At 34.3% G+C, this 26,204-nt stretch overlaps 1 protein-coding gene across 1 annotated transcript; it reads right to left on the reverse strand.

Moving 5' to 3' along the window:
- Positions 1 to 805: 805 nt before the first annotated feature.
- On the reverse strand, positions 806 to 26,204 carry LOC141338170 (E3 ubiquitin-protein ligase RNF123-like). The gene is made up of 9 exons (XM_073843724.1): positions 26,147 to 26,204; positions 25,955 to 26,055; positions 23,343 to 23,535; positions 18,067 to 18,212; positions 6,662 to 6,745; positions 6,460 to 6,567; positions 5,879 to 6,056; positions 5,708 to 5,782; positions 806 to 897 (listed from the first exon to the last, which is right to left on the reverse strand). The coding sequence occupies exons 1-9, from the start codon at positions 26,202 to 26,204 to the stop codon at positions 806 to 808; spliced, it is 1,035 nt and encodes a 344-aa protein (XP_073699825.1).

Here is a 26,204-nt window from a genome sequence, read left to right on the forward strand (position 1 = left end):
TCGCCATAGGCTCGTGCAGCTCCGCTGCCGAGCCATTGGTTCGTTTCTTTAACACTCCACAAACCAATGGCCGTGCAGTTACACTGCGTTATTGAAATGCTTCAGTCTCAGGAGAAAAAGGAGCTTTTTCCCATAAGCGTCTTACGACGCAGTACGAGTGAAGTACCGAAAGGGAACTAAATAATCAACAACACAGCAAACAAGATAAAATACAAAATAAAGCATTAAATACAAAAATCCATGAAAAGCAAAACAAAACAGAGCAAAACTAAACCATCAAAAACATAGCACAAAACTAAGGGCCAGATTTACTAAAAGCTTGTGCCAGCCGTCTTTTGGTGTTAAAACAGTACTGTCAGGATTTAGTTAAGACACGCAGTGAAGAATTAGCACTGATAAGGCATGGACACAGTTATTTTTGCAGCTGACCTTATTGAGCATTTATTTCTAGGAGTTTCTTTTTCAGACGCAAAATTTATGGGAGGAGAGTATAAAAATGAATCACGCAACACAATTGACTAACGTTTGCACTCGTCCAATTACTTGTATTTGCACCATTATTTTATGCCCTAAAAACACAGGTCTAAGGTCTTAGTGGTAATTTGTTCATTAGGGAAATTATTTTGTTATGTTAAACCATCAAAAACATAACATAAAACAACTGTACGCTTACAATGTATCAGCAAAGCATTCACAAACCTGTATAGAGTATGTTTTCGGTCTAAGGTAAGATAAAAACAAGTAATGCAGTAACAAAAAACATGAATTAATCACTGAATTTTGATGCAAACTCAGGTTTAAGCACTTACTGTTCTTCTGGGATCCTCTCGACAGCACGCAAGGATTGTGGGTAACACACATAACTGGCTAAAGCCTGCATCAGTGAATCTTTGATATCTGTGGAGGAAAATAAAGTAGGAAGAGAAGACATTGTTCAGTGCTTTTTATGATTCAATTAATTCTTGATAAATGAAATCCCCACACTGTATGTCCTGGTTTACTCTGAAATATAAATAAAACGGGCTGCAAATGGCAATTCACATCATCTTTAAAAGTATGTGAAAACTAATTTATATTAAATACAGACTGTACAACCACCATTGTTAAAAATTATGTATTCGGTAACAGAGCCCACAGAAAACAAGATATAAATAAAAAAAATCTCAATACATCAGCATAAGGGAGAGCAAACATAATGAAAAGCCTGCTTATGAAATGAAATTTAAACAAATGGGTCGTGTCTAATAACATCTGTTCATTTGCTTAGCACATCGCTCATGATTCAGGAGCCGAGAGTATTTCATAGCCCTAACCTTAAACAGGATTAAGAAAATACTACGACTACAACTCATCACGCAAATGACCTCATGTTGCCTGAGAGCTGAGAGAGGAAGCTTTTAATTATACCTTTACGTGAGAAATGAAGCGAAGTGATGAACGGTACAAGCCAACGGCTATATTAGGTTAAAGAATTCCCATTAAAACAGCCAACGAATTGATTATGCTACGTATTTTTGGGCCGCTTGCTTTTTCTAAGTCTTTTCCTGCAGTTAATGGGAACTGAATATTAGCAGAGGCAGGTAGGATGGATGGATAGATGAACTGCAGGGGATAGATGGATGGAAAATAAATACTGTCAGATAGATGGATAGAGGTATGGATGGACAGAGGGATGAAAGAACAGAATGAATGGCAGACAGATAGAAAAATAGTGTTGAATGGATAAAAAGACCTGGATGGATGGATGAAAAAAAAAAGAATTTGATGGATGGATGGAAAAAAAAGACTTGGATGGATGGATGGATGGAAAAAAAGACTTGGATGGATGGAAAAAGACATGGATGGATGGATGGATTGATGGATTAAAAAAAAAGACGGATGGATGGAAAAAACGACTTGGATGGCTGGAAAAAGACATGGATGATGGATGGATGGATTGATGGATTAAAAAAAAACCTTGGATGGATGGAAAAAAGACTTGGATGGATGGATGGAAAAAGACTTGGGTGGATGGATGAAAAAAAGACTTGGATGGATGGATGGATGGTAAAAAAAGACTTGGATGGATGGATGGATGGATGGATGGTAAAAAAGACTTGGATGGAAGGAAAAAGACAGATGGATTAATGGATTAAAAATGACTTGGATGGATGGATGAATGGATGGAACATAGACTGTCAGATGGATGGACGGATGGACAGACGGATGGATGGACGGACAGATGGATGGATGGATAGAAAACACTTTTGGATGGATGGATGAAAAATAAACTTGTATGGATGGATAGATGGACGGATGGCTGTATCAATAGATGGATGATGGATGGATGGAAAAAATACCTGAATGGATGAATGGAAAATAAATACTGACAGATAGACTTGGATGATGGATGAATGGGTGGAAAATAGGGATGTAACGGTATTGTAAATACCGTCATACCGCAATACCAAATTTTTTCGATACTACCGTGGTCGCATGACTCGATAAAACAATAGGTCTTCTGAGAAAAGTTTGCTCAGGCGAATGGAGCGAACGGGAGGTCGCGGGAACTACATTTCCCATCAGCCCAGGCGTGGCCATCATCCTTTGCGGTCTGTTGTCGCTACTGACTGTAGCAGCAAGGAAAAGAGATAGAAATGGTCGAACCTGCTCCGTCTGAAGTGCGTATGCGTCACGTATTCTTTTCCGCACCCATGTTAACGGATTAGAGCGTTCACACTGCACGCGGTTGCTGTCCGGCAGTACGTCCTAGAAGCGGTGCCTTTGCAGCAGTGCAGCGATCGTTTCGCCACCGAGTCTATTTTTTGCTGCGCTGTATGCGCTGAATTAATGTTACAGTACGTTGTTCACTGTAAAAATTAACATGGATTGACACGGAATGTACCATAAATGCATATAAATTTCACAGTCAACACGTGGCTTTTTGGCTAGGTTTAAAATAAGGAAAGGTGCCGTTTTAAAGAGGCTAAACTAGGCAACATAATAGATGCACTGTAGAAAAGTTCTTTAAAGGATTGTTTTTAATAAAGATTTAATGTGAAAGAAAGGCATGAGAGCCTACTGCACTGCAAAAAAATAAAAATGCTTTTCTTATTTAGAATTTTGTCTTGTTTCCAGCCAAAATATCTAAAAATTCTTAAATCAAGAAGGATTTTCTAGACAAGTAAAAATTATTTTCTTGTTTTTAGTAAAAACAAGTCAAAATTAAGTGAGTTTTTGTTTAAAACAAGCTAAATAATCTGCCTATGGGGTAAGAAAAAAAGTCTTATTTCAAGCAGACAACTCATTCAGCTAAACTGATTTGACTGTTTTTTACATGCTTTAATATTTTTTTGTTACTAAAATTGAAATATTTAAGTTTCTGTTTCAAAGTTTACAGATAGATGGCTAATTTGTATGCCATTGATATGTTCAGTGTTCATGTAAACTGTTTAATAAACACTTCTGGCACTTTTTTCGAGTCTCTTCATTAGTTTTGTTTTTCCTGTAAATGATTCAATAAATACCGTACCGTGACATTCATACCGAGGTATTACCGTACCGTGAAGTTTTGATACCGTTACATCCCTAGTGGAAAAATAAGCTGTCAGATGAATGAATAAAAATAGACTGTCAGATGGATGGACAGATTTATGGATGGATGGATGACAAAATAAAATTTTGGATGAATGGATGATGGATGGATGGAAAAAAGACTTGGATGGATGGATGGATGGATGAAAAAAGACTTGAATAGATGGAAATAAATACTGTCGGATGGATGATTGGATGGACAGACAGGTAGATAAATGGAAATGGATTATAGGTTGTATGGACAAAGGAATGGATAGAAAAAAGTGTTGGATCAATAGACAGACGGACAGGTGGATGGATGAAAAAATATACTATCGGATGGATGGATATTTGGATAGATGGACAGACAGACAGACAGATGAAAGAACAGCCAGATGGAAATGGACTATAGGCTGTATGGACAGATGGATGGACGGATGGATGGACGGATGGATGGACGGACGGACGGACGGAAAAATAGACTGTCCCATGGATGGATGGATGGATGGACGGATGGATACATAGATGGAAAAATAGACTGACGGATGAATGGATGAAAAGTAAATACTGTCGGATGGATGGTTGGATGGACGGAAGGACAGAGAGATGGAAATGGACTATAGTAAAATAGTGTTGGATGGATGGATGGATGGATGGAAGGAAAATAAAATACTGTCAGATAGATGGATGGTTGAATGGACAGACAGAAAGAACAGAATGAAGGACAGACAGATGGAAATGGACTATAGGCTGTATGGACAAATGGATGAATATACAAACCGTGTTGGATGGATGGATGAAAAATAAATACTGTCAGATGGATAATTGGATGGTTGGTTGAATAGACGGACAGACAGAAAGAACAGAATAAATGAAAAACAGATGTAAATGGACAGAAGGATGGATAGAAAAATTGTGTAGGATGGATGGATGGAAAATAAATGCTGTTGGATAAATGGATGGTTGGATGGATGGACAGACAGATGTACGGAAGAACAGAATGTATTTTATTTAATTTAATTTCATTGATGGAAAAACAGACAGTAGGATGGATAGATGAATGAATGGTTGGATGGACGGACAGACAGAAAGAACCAAATGAAGGACAAAGAGATGGAAATGGACAGAAGGATGGATAGAAAAATAGTGTTGGATAGTTGGATGGAAGGATGGATGGATTGTTGGATGGATGGAAAATAAATACTGTCAAATGGATAGATAGATGGATGGAAGGATGGATGGAAAATAAATACTGTCAAATGGATAGATAGATGGATTGTTGGATGGATGGAAAATAAATACTGTCAAATGGATGGATGGATGGATAGATGTATAGATGGATGGTTGGATGGACGGACAGTAAGAACCGAATGAAGGACAAAGAGATGAAATGGAAATGGATAGAAGGATGGATAAAAATTGTGATGGATGGATGGATGGATGGATGGATGGAAAATAAATACTGCCAGATGGATAGATAGATGAATGAATGGTTGGATGGATGGACAGACAGAAAGAACCGAATGAAGGACAAAGAGATGGAAACGGACAGAGGGATGGATAGAAAAATAGTGTTGGATGGATGGATGGCTGGATGGATGGATGGATGGATGGATGGATGGATGGATGGATGGATGGATGGATGGATGGATGGATGGATGGATGGAAAATAAATACTGTCAGATGAATAGATAGATGAATGGATGGTTGGTTGGTTGGTTGGTTGGACGGACAGACAAACTGAATAAAAGACAAAGAGATAAAAATGGAAATGGACAGAAGGATGGACAGAATAATAGTGTTGGATAGTTGGATGGACAGTCGGATGGAAAGAAAAATAAAGTTTTAGACAGAAGAATGGATGGATGGAAAAACAGACTTTTGGTTGGATGGGTGGAAAGACAGATGGAAAAATAGATTGTCTAGATGAAAGGAAAGGAAAAATAAATAGCCTTTCAGATGGTTGTATGGGCAGACAAACAGATGGAAAAGTAGCCAGTCAGATCTAATAGATGAATGGGCGGATGACCAGACCGACAGGTGGATAAATAAACGAATAGATGGACAAGATAAATATACTGTGGGGACTGATGGATGGACAGATAGATAGGTTTATGAATTTATCAAATCAAATGAAGGATTAAAGTGTTCTTACCAGTGCCGACAATGCGTGGATCAGCAAAGTGTTTGGCGAGAATGGCTGCGAGCTGAGTGAGCGTGTCCTCATAACCTGAGAGAGACAAACATCAAACAACAGCCTGAGCATGACACAATCAAAGTTCACATTCATTAGAAGCTGCTGTGACCAGGAATAACTGAGAGAGACCTGGAAGTTCTTCCATGCAGTTGGAGGGACTGAAGTAGTTTTTGAGGGCGCTGTAGCTGTTCATGGCCACGTTGAGGTAGAATTCGGGCATGAATGCGAACAGGGAGCCCGTGCTGTCCGCGTGCTCAATGGTGCGAATACACACCCGGAGGAGCCAGTACACGTCCAGCATCTTCTCCTGCATTCACAGATATCATTTGAATAAAGCAGTATATGCAAAAGCCTCCATCTGAACTTTCTGCAATTTTTGCAGCTGAACGAATGGTTATCATACAACCCTTTTAAAGTTGATTTTAAATATGCAGAAAGATCTTTGATGAATGCGTTGACATTTACTTAAGTTTACATACTACTTCCTTTTCCTAAATGCCCTTTTGAAAAGCCATTTCGTGGCTGACTTAAATGTCTAAAGTTTATGGGGCACATCGTAAGCACAAAGCCCTGATAGTCTTCAGACCACCTCACACTGGGCACTTCATCGTAAAATTATATCCCATGCTGTAGATAAAGAATTGACGCTGCTTGAAATCAGTGAGACAGTTGGTTCACCCTATGTTTTTGGCCAGCGCCGTGAGCAGTACCTTGGAGTAGATGGTGGCGTTGATCCAGGCCAACCTACGACTCAGGTGGTTCAGCTTCTCAGCAAACACTTTTTGGCTCTTCTGCAACTCATCTAAAATATCCGCCCTCTGGTGAATTAAAAAAAAAAAAAACAGAAATACCAATGAAATAGAGAGCCTAATTTATAAAGAAAACAGCCACTTCAATACAGTGAAGTCTTACTCTGCTCGGGCATCGGGCGATCTTCTCTTCCGTGTCCTTTAGGGCGACGGCGTACTCGTGAACATCATCCGATACAACCACCATCTGCAGAAAACATACAACAGAAGTACAAAGACAGCATCAGACTCTGTTTCACTGTGAGCATGTACAGAAAATTGCCCTTGATCTCGAGCGGCAACATAATCGCTAGCCATCCTGATGGAGTTCAAAATAGCCACCAATTTTGGAAGTAGGGGGAAAGGGAAAATTATCACATTATGACCTTGTCCTGTGAGCAGAGACGAGGTTTCAGTGGGTAATACTGTAGAGAGCACAAGCCCTCATGACAGAGCAGGTCACTTACAAGACACATAAAACCCAGAACCATACACAATCAGTTATACCAAATTCAGTTGTAATCATTATTATGGCTGTAATAAACTCCAATACTCAAGGGGGCGATAGAGTTCCTTCAAATGTTGACTTTGAATGTTTAATTTGCCTAATATTTCAAGATGATTTTCATTCAAACCTATGTAGCTGGCAACAGCTGACCTAAAACAGAAAACTGACAGCAGAAGTAGTTGCTTTCTGCCCCTTTAGCGCCCCTTGTGGCAAACATGAGAATGCACACAGATGTTTTTGTTTGTTTTTGTTTTTTCTAAAATTAAGCTTTGTAGCTAGAAACTTTTGTTTGTTCGATTTTCTCTGAAATTAAGATTGTATAGCTAAAAGCATTTGCATTTATATTTCTTTCAGTGTTAATTTAGTTTTTATACTATTGTAGTATATTAGTGTTTTGAATTTGCCTTTGCTTTTAGATATTAAGACTTTATCTTAAATGTAGTTTAATTTAATCATATTTTGTGCTTTAGTCATTGTCATTTTATTTATCCAGAACTACACGAGGCAATATAATATACTACGTATTAAACAGAAACCAATACCGTTTTTTTATGCTTTGTTTTGTCTTGTTTTTATTCTTTGCTTGTTTTTATGCTTTGTTCTGTTTAGTTGCTTTTTTCAGTTTCATTTTTATGCCTTGTTGTTTGTTTGTTTTTATGCTTTACTCTGTTTTGTGTTTGCTTGTTTGTTCTGTTTTGTTTTGTTTTTTGTTCCATGCTTTGTTCTGTTTTTATGCTTTGCTCTTTTTGTTTGTTTTCATGTTCTGTTCTTTTTTGTTTTTGTTCTGTTTTTATGCTTTCCTCTGTTTTGTGTTTATGCTTTGTTCTGTTTTTATACTTTGCTTTTTTGTTTGCTTGTTTGTTTTTATGCTTTGTTCTGTTTTGTTTTAAGCTTTGCTCTTTTTGTTTGTTTTTATGCTTTGTTCTGTTTTAAGCTTTGCTCTTTTTGTTTGTTTTTATGCTTTGTTCTGTTTTGTTTTTTTAAGCTTTTTTTTTTTTTATATATATATATGCTTTGCTCTATTTGTTTGTTTTCATGTTCTGTTCTTTTTTGTTTTTGTTCTGTTTTTTATGCTTTACTCTGTTTTGTGTTTATGCTTTGTTCTGTTTTTATACTTTGCTTTTTTGTTTGCTTGTTTGTTTTTATGCTTTGTTCTGTTTTGTTTTAAGCTTTGCTCTTTTTGTTTGTTTTTATGCTTTGTTCTGTTTTAAGCTTTGCTCTTTTTGTTTGTTTTTATGCTTTGTTCTGTTTTGTTTTTTTAAGCTTTTTTTTTTTATATGCTTTGCTCTATTTGTTTGTTTTCATGTTCTGTTCTTTTTTGTTTTTGTTCTGTTTTTTATGCTTTACTCTGTTTTGTGTTTATGCTTTGTTCTGTTTTTATACTTTGCTTTTTTGTTTGCTTGTTTGTTTTTATGCTTTGTTCTGTTTTGTTTTAAGCTTTGCTCTTTTTGTTTGTTTTTATGCTTTGTTCTGTTTTAAGCTTTGCTCTTTTTGTTTGTTTTTATGCTTTGTTCTGTTTTGTTTTTTTAAGCTTTGTTTTTTTTTGTTATATGCTTTGCTCTATTTGTTTGTTTTCATGTTCTGTTCTTTTTTGTTTTTGTTCTGTTTTTTATGCTTTACTCTGTTTTGTGTTTATGCTTTGTTCTGTTTTTATACTTTGCTTTTTTGTTTGCTTGTTTGTTTTTATGCTTTGTTCTGTTTTGTTTTAAGCTTTGCTCTTTTTGTTTGTTTTTATGCTTTGTTCTGTTTTAAGCTTTGCTCTTTTTGTTTGTTTTTATGCTTTGTTCTGTTTTGTTTTTTTAAGCTTTGTTTTTTTTTGTTATATGCTTTGCTCTATTTGTTTGTTTTCATGTTCTGTTCTTTTTTGTTTTTGTTCTGTTTTTTATGCTTTACTCTGTTTTGTGTTTATGCTTTGTTCTGTTTTTATACTTTGCTTTTTTTGTTTGCTTGTTTGTTTTTATGCTTTGTTCAGTTTTGTTTTAAGCTTTGCTCTTTTTGTTTGTTTTTATGCTTTATGTTCTGTTTTGTTTTTTTAAGGTTTGTTGTTTTTTGTTTGTTTGTTATATGCTTTGCTCTATTTTGTTTCTATGCTTTGTTCTGTTCAGATGTTTTGTTATGTGTTGTTTTTATACTTTGCAGTTTTGCTTGTTTTATGTATTGTTTTGTGTTTATTAGGGCCGGGACTCGATTAAAAAAAATAATCTAATTAATTAGAGGCTTTGTAATTAATTAATCGAAATTAATCGCATTTTAATCGCATATAAATATTTGACCTGAGAACAGTGAGGAGTAAGTTTTTTTCATATGGATTTTTAATTATACCATTGAATGACTGAATACATAAGCTTAAGCAACAAAATATTGTTTATTTTTGTTCAACCAAGTCCAACAGACCAGTGCAATATTGCCATTAAGTGTAGCAATAGGCTCGATGTCCTGCGGTGAGATGCGAATTCCTTGTTGCATAGCTTGCACACAACCATGCTCTTATCGACGCTTCCATCCATTCGTTTTTTATAACAAAATTTCCCATCCACAGGGCCAACCAAAGCGGTCTCATCAGCTTCTTTGCCCATGTTCACTGTGGTTTGTTTTTGTCTGAATGCTAGTTGGTGCTCCAGTATAATCGGTCCGCCGAAACTTATCCAGTGAGAAATGTTCCGCAGTGCAAAAATAAGTGCGATTAAAATGCGTAAAAAAAAAATTTAACGCGTTATTTTTGTGTAATTAATTAATCTAAATTAACGCGTTAAAGTCCCGGCCCTAGTGTTTATGCTTTGTTCTTCTTGTTTTTTAAGATTTGTTGTTTTTTGTTTGTTTTTATGCTTTACTCTGTTTTGTTTATGCTTTGTTCTGTTTTTATGCTTTGCGTTTTTGTTTGTTTGTTTTTATGCTTTGTCCTGTTTAGTTGCTTTGCTCTTTGTTTTTATGCTTTGTTCTGTTTTGTTCAGTTTTTGTTTTGTTTTATGCTTTTTTCAGGTTTTCTATGCTTTACTCTTTTTGTTTGTTTGTTTTTATGCTTTATTCTGTTTTAATGTTTTGTTTAGGTTTTTTGTTTTATGCTATTTTCAGTTTATGCTTTACTCTTTTTGTTTTTTTGTTTGTTTGTTTTTATGTTTTGTTCTGTTTTGTTTCACAAACTTCGCAAACGTTAGTAAACCTGATTGTGTTGCTCAAAAAACTGAATAAAGTCAGTTTGTGCTAAACCGACATAGTACTGTCGTGACCACCCATGGAAGACTGACTAAAGTCATTATTTTTGTTTTCTTTGCGCACAAATATTATTCTTGTAGCTTTATAAAAATACTGATGTCACAAGAACTGTTTTAACAACATCCTTACTAACATCCTTTTTTTTTTTGTCTATGCAGGGTCAGAAAGCTCTTAGATTTCATAAAAAAATATCTTAATTCGTGTTCTGAAGATGAACAAAGGCATTACGGGTTTGGAACGTGAAAATTCATTTTTGGGTGAACTGTCCCTTTAAATTCACAAACTTATGTAGGGTGTGTCATCGGCTTTGAATGGAAGCTACCAGCTTTAAGAAAAGGAAAAAAAAATATCAGTATTAAGCTCATTTCCATTTGCGAAACCGCTTTAGGCTGCTCCCAAAATATAAGGCTCGGATTATATATTGGGATTATGGTCATGCAGTTCTCTCAAACTCAGAGGAAATAAAAAATGCATTACAACTTAATGAAATGACAAGGTGTGGTGGTGGCACTTCACGTTGTCGCTGAGTTCTTCTGCATATCCATAATAAAGACAAGAGTCCTGATGGCACAGTGCCAAGCCAATTAACAAAGCCTTTACGAAATCCATGCAAGTCAAATCAGACAGTTTTGCTTGACAGGCTACAGCGTAAATCTCATCAGGATCCAACAGCGTTGGGGAGAAATCACAGCGTGAGCTGAGCCACTTTCAATTCGCTTCCAAAGCCACGGTACGTCACAGATGGATCACATCAATATCAACAACTACTTCCTCTTACCGTGCCATCCCTTTCAATTTTAATTAAATTTGACTTGCACGGCACTTTTCACAAATGAATATTGTTCTAAAGCAGAAACAAAGAAAAGCGTCTTCCAAACCCCACTGGTGCTGTGATTCGCATCAGCAGTGGCATTGAGAAACTCCCTGGAGGAAGAAACCTTGAGATTAATTACTTTAGAAAACTGAAGTGCAAAGCAATGCAGAATTGTCTTCTTGCTGCTGCAGCCTAGCGGTTGAAGATTTTGGCTGGTGACCAAAAGGTTGCAGGTTCAAATCCCACAAGGGGTGAGGATGATACTTAACCTGAGGTTACTCCTGGGACATTGGCTGTGCAAATCACTTTGGATGAAAAAGATTTGCTAAATGACTAATTAACAGGGTCAAGAATGAGGACTCGGACAAGGACCAAATGGCAATAAATCTCGGCTTTGACAAAGAAATAAATTGCTGTTACTCACCAGTTGACTGGTATCATTTTTATGAACTAAAACAGAACTGTCAGACCCTCAATGCAAGTGGTCTGTGTAATTAAAATGATACATGTGTGATTAAAAGCATACATTAAAAATGCAACCTATCTGTTAAAGAAAACAATTATTGCGTTACAATTCACTCATGATTGGAAATTAGGCAAAAAAAGGTATCTTGGAGTCATTTTATTTCTCCAGAAGTGGCAAAATAATATACTATGCATTAAATAGAAATTAACACTGACATTGTTTTAATGCTTAGTTCCGTTTTGTTTTTGTTTTTATATGCTTTGCTCTGTGTTGTTTTTATGCTTTGTTGTTTTGTTTGTTTGTTTTTTTGCTTGTTTTTATTAATTGTTCTGTTTTGTTTTTTAATTTTATGCATTTTTTAGTTTTGTTTTTATGCTTTGTTGTTTTGTTTTCTGTTTGTTTGTTTATGTTTTTTCTGTTTACTTGCTTTGTTCTGTTTTTTATGCTCTGTTTTGTTTTTGTTTTTTTAGTTTGTTTGTTTTTTTCCTGTTTAGTTGATTTGTACTGTTGTTTTTTATTCTGTTCTGTTTTCTTTTTCTATGCGCTTTGTTCTGTTTTGTTTTTATTATTTTTAAGCATGTTTCTGTTTTTTATGCGTTGTTGTTGTTTTTGGCATGTTTATATTTTTATGTTTAGTTGCTTTGTTCTGTTTTTTTATGCTAAATTTTGTTTTTGTTTTGTTGATTTGTTTTTTGTTTATGCTTTGTTCTGTTTAGTTTTTTTTTTATTTGTAAGCATTTTTCAGTTTTTTTCTGTTTAGATGCTTTTGCGTTTTTTTTTTTTTTTAGTTTGCGCTGTTTTGTGTTTTATGCTTGTTTAGTTTGATTTTGGTTTATACTTTGTTCTGTTTTGTTTTATGCATTATTCTGTTTTGTTTATGCTTTGTTTTGTTTTTTGTTTGTTTATGCTTTGTTCAGTTTTTGATTTGTATGCGTTTTTTTATTCCTTTTTTTGTTTCTATGCCTTTTCTGTTTAGCTGATTTTTTCTGTTTCACTCTTTTTGTTTGCTTATGCTTTGCTCTGTTTTGTTTTTATTCTTTCTTCTGTTTTGTTTTTTGTGCTTTGTTGTTTTGTTTGTTTATTCGTTTATATTCTTTGTTAAGTTCTGTTTTTTATGCTTTGTTTTATTTTGTTGTGTTTGTTTTTATGCTTTGTGTTTGTTTTCATGCTTTGTTCTGTTTTTTATGATTTGTTGTTTTGCTTTTGTTTTGTTTTTTTATGCTTTGTTGTTTTTATGCTTTGTTCAGTTTAGTTTTTTTATGTATTTCTCAGTTTTTTTATGCTTTGCTGTGTTTTGGTTTAGTTTCTTTTTATGCTTTATTCAGTTTCATTTTATTTTTTATGCATTTATCAGTTTTTTATGCTTTGCTCTATTTATTTTTTTTGTTTGTTTTTATGTCTTGTTTTTTGTTATTTGTTCAGTTTTTTTATGCTTTGTTCTATTTGGTTTTGGTTTTCATGCTTTTATCTGTTTTCTTTTTTATTTTATTTTTTGTTTGTTTGCTTGTGTTTTGTTTTGTTTCGTTTTGCTTGTTATTTTTTCATTGTTCTGTTTCGGTTTGCTGTTCCATTTCGTTTTTTAGTTTTCTTTTTTATTTAATTTTATTTGTGTGTGTGTGTGTGTGTGTGTGTGTGTGTGTGTGTGTGTGTGTGTGTGTGTGTGTGTGTGTGTGTGTGTGTGTGTGTGTGTGTGTGTGTGTGTGTGTGTGTGTGTGTGTGTGTGTACCTGGTATTCATCACGTTGTGGGGACCTATAAGGATAGGAATACCAGTAGATTTTGACCTTGTGGGGGACATTTCTCAGGTCCCCATGAGGAAACAGGCTTATAAATCATGCACAATGAGATTTTTGATGAAGTAAAAGTGTGCACAATCTCCTGTGAGGGCTAGGTTTAGGTGTAGGGTAGGTGTAGGGCGATAGAAAGTACGGTTTGTACAGTATAAAACCATTACGCCTATGGAATATCCCCATAAAACATGTAAACCCAACGTGCGTGTGTGTGTGTGTGTGTGTGTGTGTGTGTGTGTGTGTGTGTGTGTGTGTGTGTGTGTGTGTGTGTGTGTGTTTTAATATTTTTAACAACTGATTATTTTGAAATGTTAGAGTGTCTGATAACTAAATTACTCATTAAAGCATAATTACGATTTTATAAGTCTTTGTTTACAGATTTCTTCTTGGTAATTACAGTCTGGCATTAAAAGAAAAGACTGAAAATCAAAAACAGAAAATATTTATGACTGACACATTCACCCACCATTAAGCAAGAGCAAAAATGATACTATTTTCCTTTCTAAATGACACTGTTATCCTTTTCTCTAATAGATTATTTGCATCACGCCGGATGTTGTAATCCCATTAATATAGAGCCAAGACGATGCACCGTTTCCATAGTTACGTAACACTTTTCTTTTGATGAATGACAGCTTGTTTGATAAATTACTCACAGCTCACAATCTGACAGTCAGTTCTCAGCCATTTCAATAATACATTTGATTGGCCCTTCACAACCATTTTCTGAAACAAAAGCACCGGTAGGATTAATTAAAACTGTATGAATAAAACAAAGCACTCAAGACAACGGTGTTTAAGAAAAAGATCACCTAAAAGTGAAAAACTGTCATCATTTACAGTACTCTCAATGGAGAGATTGAGACATATAATAAAAGGAGCTGTCAAGCAGCAAAAAAAAAAAAAAGATTTAAAAAGCTACATAAAAGCAGCCCATGTGACTCATGCACTATATTTCCAAATCTTCCAAAGCTATATTTTCAGTTTATGTGAAAAAACAGACAGTATTTTAACTCAAATCCCATTGTGTATAATACATGGCTACATTTGAATGGCCAATGGAGAAAGATATTCTTCTGGAACAGCCAAAGCTTGATCAGAACAAGAGGAAATGATGACAGGACTTTCATTTTTGGATGATCTAGACCGAAACTAGAAATAAAAATAAAAAGACTAGATATGCATAGGAATTCAGCATTGAGAGGCAGAGAAACAGCGAGAATCTCTACTACAGAAAGCAATCACTCTCCATGATTGAAACGCCTTTTCTTCAAGCGTAAGGACACACACAGGGAGACAAAGGTTGATGTGCTACAGAACTCCGCCGAGCGAAGCACTTTACGAAGAGCATGAATTATATAGACTTCACGAGCATCGAGTGCGCCGCAGTTTTTCTGTTTGACTCTTTTCTCCTCGCTGCTGAGAGAGTGAAACATTAAAACCGCTGCTGGCAGGACAGAGTCCATGTATTACACAGCAGTGACTCACTGTTGAAAGCAACGACACGTCGACAAAATGCGTTTGTCAGAGACGAGTCCCTCTCTAAATCAAACAGGAGTTTTTCAACAAATCCAGGAGAGTGAATTTGAAGAAACTCAGGAGCAAAATGAAGAATGAGGACTGAACTTTTTTGTTGCTTACAAAGAAATATCTAGGATTAATTTAACTTTCGAATACAAAGGGAAAAAACGAAAAAACTTATATTTAGCACAAAGATGCTGAAAGCTACTTTTATGAAGTTTTAATATTAAATTTGGCTTAATGAGTCTTAATTGTCCAGGAAACAACACTTCAAAATGCTTGAAATTTTTGTAACAGTGTAATTTGCATAAAACACACACACACACACACACACACACACACACACACACACACACACACATGCAGTACAGACCAAAAGTTTGGACACACCTTCTCATTCAAAGAGTTTTCGTTATTTTCATGACTATGAAAATTGTAGATTCACACTGAAGGCATCAAAACTATGAATTAACACATGTGGAATTATATTTAATTCTATAAAATATTTAATTCTATATACTATATATATACTATATATACTTCTGCACAACACAACTGATGGTCCCAACCCCATTTATAAGGCAAGAAATCCCACTTATTAACCTGACAGGGCACACCTGTGAAGTGAAAACCATTTCAGGGGACTACCTCTTGAAGCTCATCAAGAGAATGCCAAGAGTGTGCAAAGCAGTAATCAAAGCAAAAGGTGGCTACTTTGAAGAACCTAGAATATGACATATTTTCAGTTGTTTCACACTTTTTTGTTATGTATATAATTCCACATGTGTTAATTCACAGTTTTGATGCCTTCAGTGTGAATCTACAATTTTCATAGTCATGAAAATAAAGAAAACTTTGGTTCAAAGGTGTGTCCAAACTTTTGGTCTGTACTGTGTGTATATATTTATTTATTTATTTATTTATTTATACACACACACACACACACATATATATACATATATATATATATATATGGAGTATATAAGTGTATAAAATATACAAATTATTGGAAACTTTCTCAGTACAAGTTAATCTAAGATTTTTGTTTGTTTGTTTTAAAATAATTTAGAGGTGTAATATTCCTCGTAATAAATAAGCAGGTTATTTAAAAATATTTGTCTGATAATATACACTGATTAATAATGCTTTTACCTCACAGTATCTTTAATCTATAGAACTTAATTAAATAAAAAATAGCACTTAATTAATAAATAAGAACTTACATTTAGCATTACATTAATGAAAGCTAATATTATGAAGTTTTAATTTTTATTTGGCTTTTATTTGACCAAACGTCCATGTATACCGTTTCAAGAATGACAAACACGGGTTTAAAAAAATGTGCGAGTAAATCGGCTAAATACGCCAGTCATTGCTATGATTGACAGTAATAACCGGACAAAACATCTGACAAGCTGATGTCAAAAAAAAGGCCATTAAATGATTCAGACTAAATTCAGAGTAACAAAACTACAGCAGTTAACAAGTTTGTGTTGTTTAAATATAGGCTATTTAATAGCTTTTACAGTTCAAGATAAAGCTTAAAAGATGTAATTAATAAATTATATAAAATATTTAAAATTCATATCGATTCATATTGAGTGCATTATTTAATTCTTATACCATTAATATTTAACTTATTTAATTTGTAGTGAACTATATGTAAGTATTTAAGTAATTCACCCTTATAGGCTGTTTGTGTCTGAGCTTATTTATTTATTTCAATGACTTTCTGCACTTGCTATACTCTATACTTCAGTGTTGTAAAAGTACTACAATTTATCATACTAGTCATTTCTTAAAAATTGAAAAGCAAGACGTCTTGAAAAAAACTAGGGAGTTGAAATAGCAGCTGCAGCCAATGATTGATCCTCTGCTGCCATCTTCTGGTTATATGGGTAATTTCATGTCATTTTCATCTTAAAAAGACGTTTTCCGTTAAAAGACATTTCGTCATTAAAAGACATGTCGTCTTTATGAATGAAAAGTGAATCTTTGAAGTGAATTGTTTTATTCTTAATGCTTAAAAACAGAATTATATTCAATTATATCAAATGTATTATATAAATTAATATTGCATTTCATCTTAAAATATGCATAAATATGGAAAAAATCTTGCATTTAAAAATTACAATATTCAATATTTATTTATTATTATTATTATTGTTATTATTATTATTATTTATATATTTATTTATTAATTTATATACCAAATCACAATTTCATAGATAATTTATAATATTCCTGACATTAAATATAAACTGACTTTTTTCTTTCATTTGGCTTCATTTTGAACAACAGGTTATTAAAAAATATTTGTCTGATAACATATGATTAATTTAGGTTTTATATTTGCTTCTTGAAAAAATATTAATAAACTATAGCAATTAAAATGTGACATAATAATAATAATAATAATAATAATAATATTTATTATTATTATTATTATTATTATTATTATTATTATTATTATTATGCTGTAGACCCGAACAAATATTTTTATATAAATATATATATATATATATATATACACACACACACACACACACACACACACACACATATATATATATATATATATATATATATATATATATATATAGAGAGAGAGAGAGAGAGAGAGAGAGAGAGAGAGAGAGAGAGAGAGAGAGAGAGAGAGAGAGAGAGAGAGAGAGAGAGAGAGAGAGAGAGAGAGAGAGAGAGAGAGAGAGAGATTTAGATATTGCAAGTGTCAGGCATCTTCAAAAAAAAAAAACAAAAAAAAAAACACCTATAATCAGCCACTTAAATTCTTTGAAAACAATACTAAATTTGGTTCAAATCAAGAATTGGGCTCTCTCTGGCATGAAGTCATTGAAATATATGAAAAAATATGAGATGTATGTTATTGTAAAATAATGTGATAATTGTATATTTGCATAAAAAAATACTTACTTTCATTTGATTATGAGGTGAAATATAACCTGAAAATGTTTAGATTTTTTCTGTAAGATAAAGCAATTTCTAAGCCCTAAACCTCTCAGACATGCTTTCAAATTCAGATGCGATTGATGTGTGACACTCTCAACCCCGTTGGAGCGACATAAAGGCAAAACCATTAAGACAAGCATCATCAGATGTCAGTAACACAGCTCGGACCTCGGGCCCGTGTCTCCTCCACCCGTTTGAGTGTGACGCGCCCCACAGGGCGGCAGCGAGCAGGTCTCTCAGAGCCGTACCTTGCCAAGCTGCTGATGAACGCTCAGATTGTACATCATCACAACCCCATCCAGAATCTCCAGCAGGGACTTCTCTGTGATTGGCTGGTCAGGCTCTTCTATCGGTCGCCCCAGCAACAGCCCATCGTTACCATGGCTTCCCTCGACTGGAGACGGCAGAGGGGAGATGGGGAGAAAGAAAAGAGGTTAAAAACGCGTCATGTTCCCCCTGAGTTCAGCGGTAGATTCATTTGTTTCCTTTTCTAAGACGCTCGCTGCTAAGCTAATTAGTTTGCATCTGATTTCCTGTGAAGCTGCTTCTTTGGATCAGTATTTAAGTCATGTTGTCCTGTAAAAAATATCAAAACATCCTTTTAAACAACATATACAGTATTTGGTTACGATATTAAGTTATACTACTGGAGATATGTATTTATATTTTCTGAAAATATCTTGAATAAAATTTCTCTTACCCCATTGGCAAACACTTTTTTTAAAAGCATAAACCTCATGAAAATGCATTCGATTTCTGATTGAAACAAGCAAAAACACTGTCAATGGGGGAGGAAATCAATTTAATTATTCGAAAATAAAAGTAAAAGAAGTAAAACAATTGTTTGCGTTGAATATATCTTCATGTAATTTTTTTCTTTTACATGATTTGCATTTTTACATCATTTAAAGCACAAAAATCCAATCAGTTTTGTTAGATTTATGCTTAAAACAAGACAAAAAGGTATTTGTCAATAGCATAAGTAAGTAACATTTTTTAAGTAGGCATTCTCTCATTTTGCTTCGAATAAATTTATTAACAATTAATACACTAAGAAGTAAAACTCCTTCTAGATGGTTTGTCCAATTTACACCAAAATTGTCTTAGATCATCTTCACACAATACTGCCAAAAAGTTGTCATTTAATATACAAAACCATTTTCGTGAAGCATGTTAACAAATTGTATAAAACTTGTGCAAAAATGGACATGAGGCTATATTTTTGCAACACTTCAGTAGATTTGGAACAAAGTTGACATTTTTGTGTATAAATTCTAAACAGTTTGACCAAAACTCATAAAAACATGATACCACATTTTCCTATGTCAGTCATTTTGAGTGTGGACCACTTCAAATTTTTAGTAAAATTATGTATTTATTAAATGCTTTAGCGCATTGTTATGAATCTTATGAATTTTATAGAAGGGAAAGTTATGAAATTTGGCACACAGATAGAGGACAGCCTTATCATTAACCACTGCAAATTTGGAGTCTCTAACTCAAATTCTCTAGCGCCACCAACAGGCCAAATTTGCACTAATATTACTGATAATAGCTTTTGAGCTGTAAGGTGTAAAAGCATTTTTTCCTCCCTCTGATTCCTTGGCTCATACGGAGTCAAACACATACCAAAACTTAAAATTCTACCATGCAAGATTTTTCTCAATTTTGAATTTTCTGAAATATCCACTTTTTTAAGAACTCATTTTAGACAGTTTGTCCATTGTTCTGGCAAAAGATTATGAAAAGCTTTACCAAACCATGTTTGCAAAGCATGTTGACAAATTTGACAAAGTTGCAAAAACGTGCAAATGTGGACATGAGGCTATAGCTTTGCAACGCTAAAATCGACCAGAGACTAAATATCTGCAATGCTTTAGTGGATTCTGACCAAACTTGGTATGTGTTATAACAAGCACCACAACATTTTTGTAGTAAAATGCTTTGTTTTTGTTATAATTCTTAAGACTCTTAAAGAACCGCTTGCAGGAAAGTTATGAAATTTGTAGGGCTGTCCCCGACTATGAATTTTCATAGTCGAATCAGAATTTTCGAATCTTTCTATAGTCGACCGATAGTCGAATCATCTAGGCCTATGTGTGTGTGTGTGTGTGAATGGGTTGGCAGGGGCACGACACTATAGTCAGCAGGAGGGTAAAACTATTTTTATTTTATTTTACACACTGCACACAGCAACAACTCTTAATAAAGCGACCAAAACTGCCTGCCAACTGACAGACGAACTTATTTAGGTTTAAATAAAAACACCGAACGCGTCTTTTAGTTCTAAAAACGCGAGGCGCACAGCACTGCCTTTTTTGGTGACTTTTAATAAAAGAGCAGTGTGCTGCGTTTTTTTTATGTTGCTAAGCAACGACCAAAACGGCTGTCCTGTCAGTCAAATCAAAGGATTATAGCGCGAGCGCTCTAAAATCTTAGCTTTTTGCTGTTAAGTAAACTGTCATATCAGCAGAAACCCTAAATAATACAGCTCCGGGTTACCCACGATATACACTAAAGGTTTCTCCTCCATTTCTTGCAGTCTTCGGACTTTTTAAGCAACGGTAAACTTTCGTCACCACAACAGAAGGCCCGCCTCTCCATTCATTCGATTGGACAATGGAAAAGAACGCGAATGACGTTGGGCGTTTTTCCGCTCAGAGTTGATTTTTTTTCAACTTCAGGCGCTCAGAGCGTTCCTGCAAAAACGCGAGGCGCAGCAGGCGGCGAAAACGCGAGGCGCCGGGGGCGGATAAACAGCGCGCAGAACGCTCACTGCCAACAGAAAACCATTCAAAAGAGGCGCCTCCAACTGCAAAAACGCGTTCGGTGTGATCGCGGCCTAATCCCTGCCGTCAAGATGGTCCTCATCTCGTCATGGATCAGGGAAAGTGCAAATTAAATCTGTCACAGGTGTGGTTGGATTTATTCACAAACATGTTAAAAATATTTATTGAACGCTTCTTTCTTTTCACTTTTGTTTTTACTGCATTATCATAATCAAAGGCTGTATATAACTTAATATAACCGTACAAAACCAGTAGTTCTGTGTGCAATTAGACATTGAGCACCCCCATATTGCCAAAATGGTATGATGCTCGTTTCACCCGCGAATATTCGACTGTGAGATCGGTGGTCGAATCAGGCTCCGCATATCGATGCATCGAATCTTCAACTATTCGGGGACAGCCCTAGAAATTTGGCACACAGATAGAGAGGACAGTATCATCCTTATCAACAGTAAATTCGGAGTCTCTAACACAAACTCTCTTGCGCCACCAACAGTCCAAATTTGCGCTTATATGTCTGCTAATACGTTCTGAACTGTAAGCAATTTTTGTAGTAGAACACCGTATTTTTCACAATGCTCTAGCATATTGTTATGAATCTTGTGAATTTTATAGAACTGTCTGTGGGAAAGTTATTAAATTTGAAACCTCCTTATCCACTGCAAATTTGGAGTCTCTAACTCAAACTCTCTAGCACCACCAACAGTCCAAATTTGCACTTATATTTCGGCTAATAAGTTTTAAACTGTAAGCAATTTTTGTAGTAGAACAATGTATTTTTCAAAATGCTCTAGCATATTGTTATGAATCTTGTAAATTTTTATAGAACCGTCTATGGGAAAGTTATTAAATTTGGAACACAGATAGAGGACAGTATCATCCTTAACCACTGCAAATTTGGAGTCTCTAACTCAAACTCTCTAGCGCCAACAATAGGCTAAATTTGCACTCATGTTTCTGCTAATAACTTTTGAACCCTAACTTTGTTTAACAGCACAACATTTCTAAACAGTTTGACCAAAAATCATAAGAGTGATCTTGTTAGATTTGAAGCAGCATATCGAATCAAACGATACCAAATTTTCCTGTGTGAGACATTTTTAGTGCGGACCATTTCGAATTTGGTAGTAAAATGCTGCATTTTTCAAACGCTTTAGTGTATTGTGATTAATCTTGTGAATTTTAAAAAACCACTAGTGGGAAAGTTTTAAAATTTAGCACACAGTTAGAGGACAATCTCATCATTAACCACAGCAAACCACAGGCCTTTTTGTTTCCCTATGAGTCCTTGGCTCATAGAGTCGAACGCATACCAAAATGTGAGATTCTACTGGTCAAGACTTTTTCTCAATTTTAAATTTTCTGAAAAATCTACTTTTTCAAACTCATCCTAGATGGTTTGTCCAATTTTCACGAAATTTGGCTCAGATCATCTTCAAAGCATTCTGGCAAAATAATTTGACAAAAGCTCTTTGATATACCAAACCATTTTCGTAAAGCGTGTTAACGAATTTGACAAAGTTTGTGCTATAATCGACATGAGACTAAATATCTGCAATGCTTCAGTGGATTCTGACCAAACTTGGTATGTGTAAAGTATGATCTGAGAGCACATGAGTAGTTTCGGCACAGCACCACCTACTGGTCAAAAGAAATAAAAATCTGACATTTTTGTGTATAATTTCTAAATAGTTTGACCAAAAATCATTAGAGCAGCACATCAAATCAAACGATACCAATTTTTCCAATGTCAGCCATTTTGAGCGTGGACTATTTAATTTTTAATTGGCTCAGATCATCTTCAGAGCAGTCTGGCAAAAAATTATCAAAAGCTTGTCAATACACCAAACCATTTTCGTAAAGTGCGTTAAAGAATTTGAGAAAGTTTGTGCAAAAATGGACATGAGGCTATATATCTGCAATGCTTCGCTGGATTCTGATCAAACTTGGTATATGTGTTCGTCAGTATGACCTGAGAGCACAGCACCACCTACTGGTCAAATATTGACATTTTTGTTTATAATTTCTGAACAGTTTGTTCAAAAACTCATAAGAGTGATCATGCTAGATTTGGAGCAGCATATCGAATCAAATGATACCAAATTTTCCTATGTCAGCCATTTTGAGCATTTTAAGATTGGTGTCATTAGGATGGAACGGCATGCTGAATCGAACAGTATCTAATTTTTCATGCTTTGTGGTACAATTCTGTTTCAACAAACGTCTTTAGCAGGAGTCTCCAACCCTGCTCCTGGAAAGCTAACATACTGCAAGGTTCAGCTTCAACCCTAATCCAACACACCTGGATCATCTAATCGAGGTGTACAGAGCTACTTAATTACAGACAGGTGTGTTGAAGCAGGGTTGGAACTTAAGTCTGCAAGAAAGTAAGTAAGTTCCTTAGCTCTTCATTTTACCTCTGTTGTTCTTGCCCTCTTAATTGCTGCTTTAAATATTGCTTTCATAGGATATGCATTTTCTAGGATAAGGGGGAACACACTTTCTAACAAATAAATATCTAAATTTTGTTTCAAGGAAAGGTTTCAAGGTTCAAGGTTTTTCAGGTGTTGGGAATCTGCTAAACAAATAAATTTAGCATCCTAAAGAAGTCAACCATTAAATAATATTTAAAATAGTGCAGACAAATTAAACATTCAAAATAAAAAAAATGATATATAGAAAATTATTGTTCTTGTTTTGTAAAATAAGAGCAAAACTAAGTTTGCTGGACTCACTGTCTTCCTCTGTTCTCTGCTCCACGGCGAGGGTCCGGATTTTGACCTTCTCTGGCGGGGCGAGGGGTCGTCGAGGGGTCATGAGGCTGACGGCTGCAGTGCTCAGGAAGCGGTTGGCTCTGCCCAGCGTCGGGGAACTCAACCAGCTGGGACGGGCCAAAGCGCCACCCATGGCCACAGCGCCAGACGGTCTCTGTCGTTCCCAAAGATACAACAGCATTCATCTTCAGCGTCTAATTCACAGCTACATGACATTCAGGATAACGTCCTCAGCACCAAAACTAGATCAACTCCACTAAACAAAGCGCTCTACACCAGACGTCCCCAATGAGATTCAGCTAAAGACAAAATCAAGGTCACTTGTAATGGAAGTAAATGGGGCCAGTTTTTGGGGAATTAACAACAAATGTGAAGCTTGTAATGTTATAAGTGAACTTAAGAAGAATGACTCTGTTACAATTTGTGTCTTATTTGAGCTAGAAAGTTGTTCTTGTCAGGTTTAAAGGGTCACTTTAGGCTTTTTAGGCATTATGTCGTCATACCAATATAATAAACAATAAATGTACAATAAATGTGTGTGTGTGTGCCCACATTTTTAAGTTCAAATAAATCATAATAATTTTAAATAATCTGAATAATTTATCATTTATTTTAAAATGTATCATTTATTGAATGTTCACCACAAATAAAAAAATACATTTTGTATTGCATTAAAACATTTTGTATTTCATTATGACAAATTTATGAGTAATGATGAATTATAATAATTTACATTTAAAATAATTGTATTTGTCATTTGAGAATTTATCATTAATTGAATGTTCACCAATTTGAACAATTTTACAGAATAAATGTATTATGATATATATGTCTATAATAATAAACAACTTAAGTCTATATAATAATAATAATAATAATAATAATAATTGCATTTAAAATAATTTAGAAAAATTCCTTTTTTTTTTTTTTTACAAATGTTTACTTATTGGATGTTTACTGCTTTAAGCACATTTTACTAAAAACATTTATTTTATATTACATGGAAATTATAGTATTAAGTTATTTTTTAAATTAAATTATATTTCAAATCATAATTAAATATATATATATATATATATCATAAAAAACAACTTAATTCTAAATAATATACATGATAATTATATTTATTATATTATAAAATAATTTATATTTTACAATTTTTAATTAATTGGATGTTACTTTTGCACATTTAAGCACATTTTACTAAAAACTGTAATTTATTTTATATTACATGGAAATTATAGTATAATATTCCATCGATATGTATGATGTAATAATGATTTAGATTTACATTTAAAATAATTAAATTTAACTAGATTAAATAATGTGTACAATATTATATGTAAAGTTTATGTCATTTATATTTAATTTATATATAAATAATTTATTGAATTTTACCATTATCTTTTAAAGTAAGATTTTATAAGATATTACGTACATATACATACATAATAGTATAAAAATTTAATATTTAAAAGTAGGGATGCACCGTTCATGATTTTTCATGGCCGATTCCGATACCGATTTTTTACAAGCAAGCTGGCCGATTCCGATACCGATTTCCGATTTTTTCAAAAACAAGAAGTTATGCAAGTAAACAACATAAACAACATGTTTATTTAGTATTTAACAGGCCAATCTGGCTTTGGCTATTGAATCAATAGCATCTGACATCTGAAATTAAATAAAAAATAAAAAATATGAAAGTAAATACAGTTTAATAAGTAAAACATGCTTTTAGTAAAGTAAAACAGCAAGCCAACAGGTATTTTAATGTAAAATAATAATAATCATTCTTAACAGAACAGACTTTTATTTTTGGCTTTTCAAAAGTAAAGTAATGCTTTTTACAAAAATAAGCATCTCAGCTTTGTCACAAGTGAGTTTCTTTTTTCATCTGTCACGTGAGAAGCTGAGCTGAACAAACGTACGCTGTCTGCGCTTGTGCAGGGCGAGGACAGGTACGCTTGCGCAACTTCAGCGAGCACAGAAAAGCGGCTGTCCTTTGCAGACATTGCAGATTGCAATCTTCACGTCCTGCTCACAGATTTCGAAAAACCGCCACACAAGTGACATGTTTCTGAATGAATCGAATGCCGCGGCCCGCGTACACACTTCCGGAAAAAAACCGGCCGGGATAAAAACGAAAACCGGCCGGTTGCCGATCACGCGTTAGATGCAAAAACCGGCCGGTTTCGATTTATGGCCGGTCAACCGGTGCATCCCTATTTAAAAGTAATAATAGATATATATGACTAATTCAAATAACTACAAATACAATCATAATATTATGATTACAATCCTATTTTAATATTAGATAATTATTAGATATAAAAATAATAAAAGCATTAAAAAGAGAGACAATTAATTTACTTACTTATATATTAATTTACTTACCTATTTAGTTGTAATAATTGTTATTCCACAAATGTTTTGATTGACCTAAACCTGTATTAAACCCAGAATATTAATTTTGCATGCTTTTATAGTCGTCTCTGCTACAAATACATATAAAAATGACTTTAGATGTTCAAATATGCTGTGGAAATGATATTTGACAGTCATTAACATACCTGTGCAGCTCCAGTTTCCTCATCTTCATCCAAATCATCCATGGATGTGGCCTGGATCTCCGCTGGGTCTATAATGATGTTGGCCTTCGCAGCCAGGTCATCTAAAACATAATAAAACAGGCAAACAATCAAGTTTATTATGCAAAACAACAACAAAAGTAAGTCATTTAGCCACTAGAAGAAAAAAAATACACCCAAAAGAGGCTTTCGGAAGTGAATGTGGCTCAGATTTGAACACTCCATAAGTCAT

The sequence above is a fragment of the Garra rufa genome, chromosome 7 (assembly GCF_049309525.1).
Source record: "Garra rufa chromosome 7, GarRuf1.0, whole genome shotgun sequence".
NCBI classification, from domain to species: Eukaryota; Metazoa; Chordata; class Actinopteri; order Cypriniformes; family Cyprinidae; genus Garra; species Garra rufa.

Coding starts and splice junctions, on each gene's coding strand:
- LOC141338170 (XM_073843724.1), bottom strand. CDS start 26,204: ATGACTTATGGAGTGTTCAAATCTGAGCCACATTCACTTCCGAAAGCC. Junction 18,213..23,342: donor GCAGAGAACAGAGGAAGACA/GTGAGTCCAGCA, acceptor TGCCGTCTCCAG/TCGAGGGAAGCCATGGTAAC. Junction 5,783..5,878: donor CTGCATGGAAGAACTTCCAG/GTCTCTCTCAGT, acceptor TGTCTCTCTCAG/GTTATGAGGACACGCTCACT.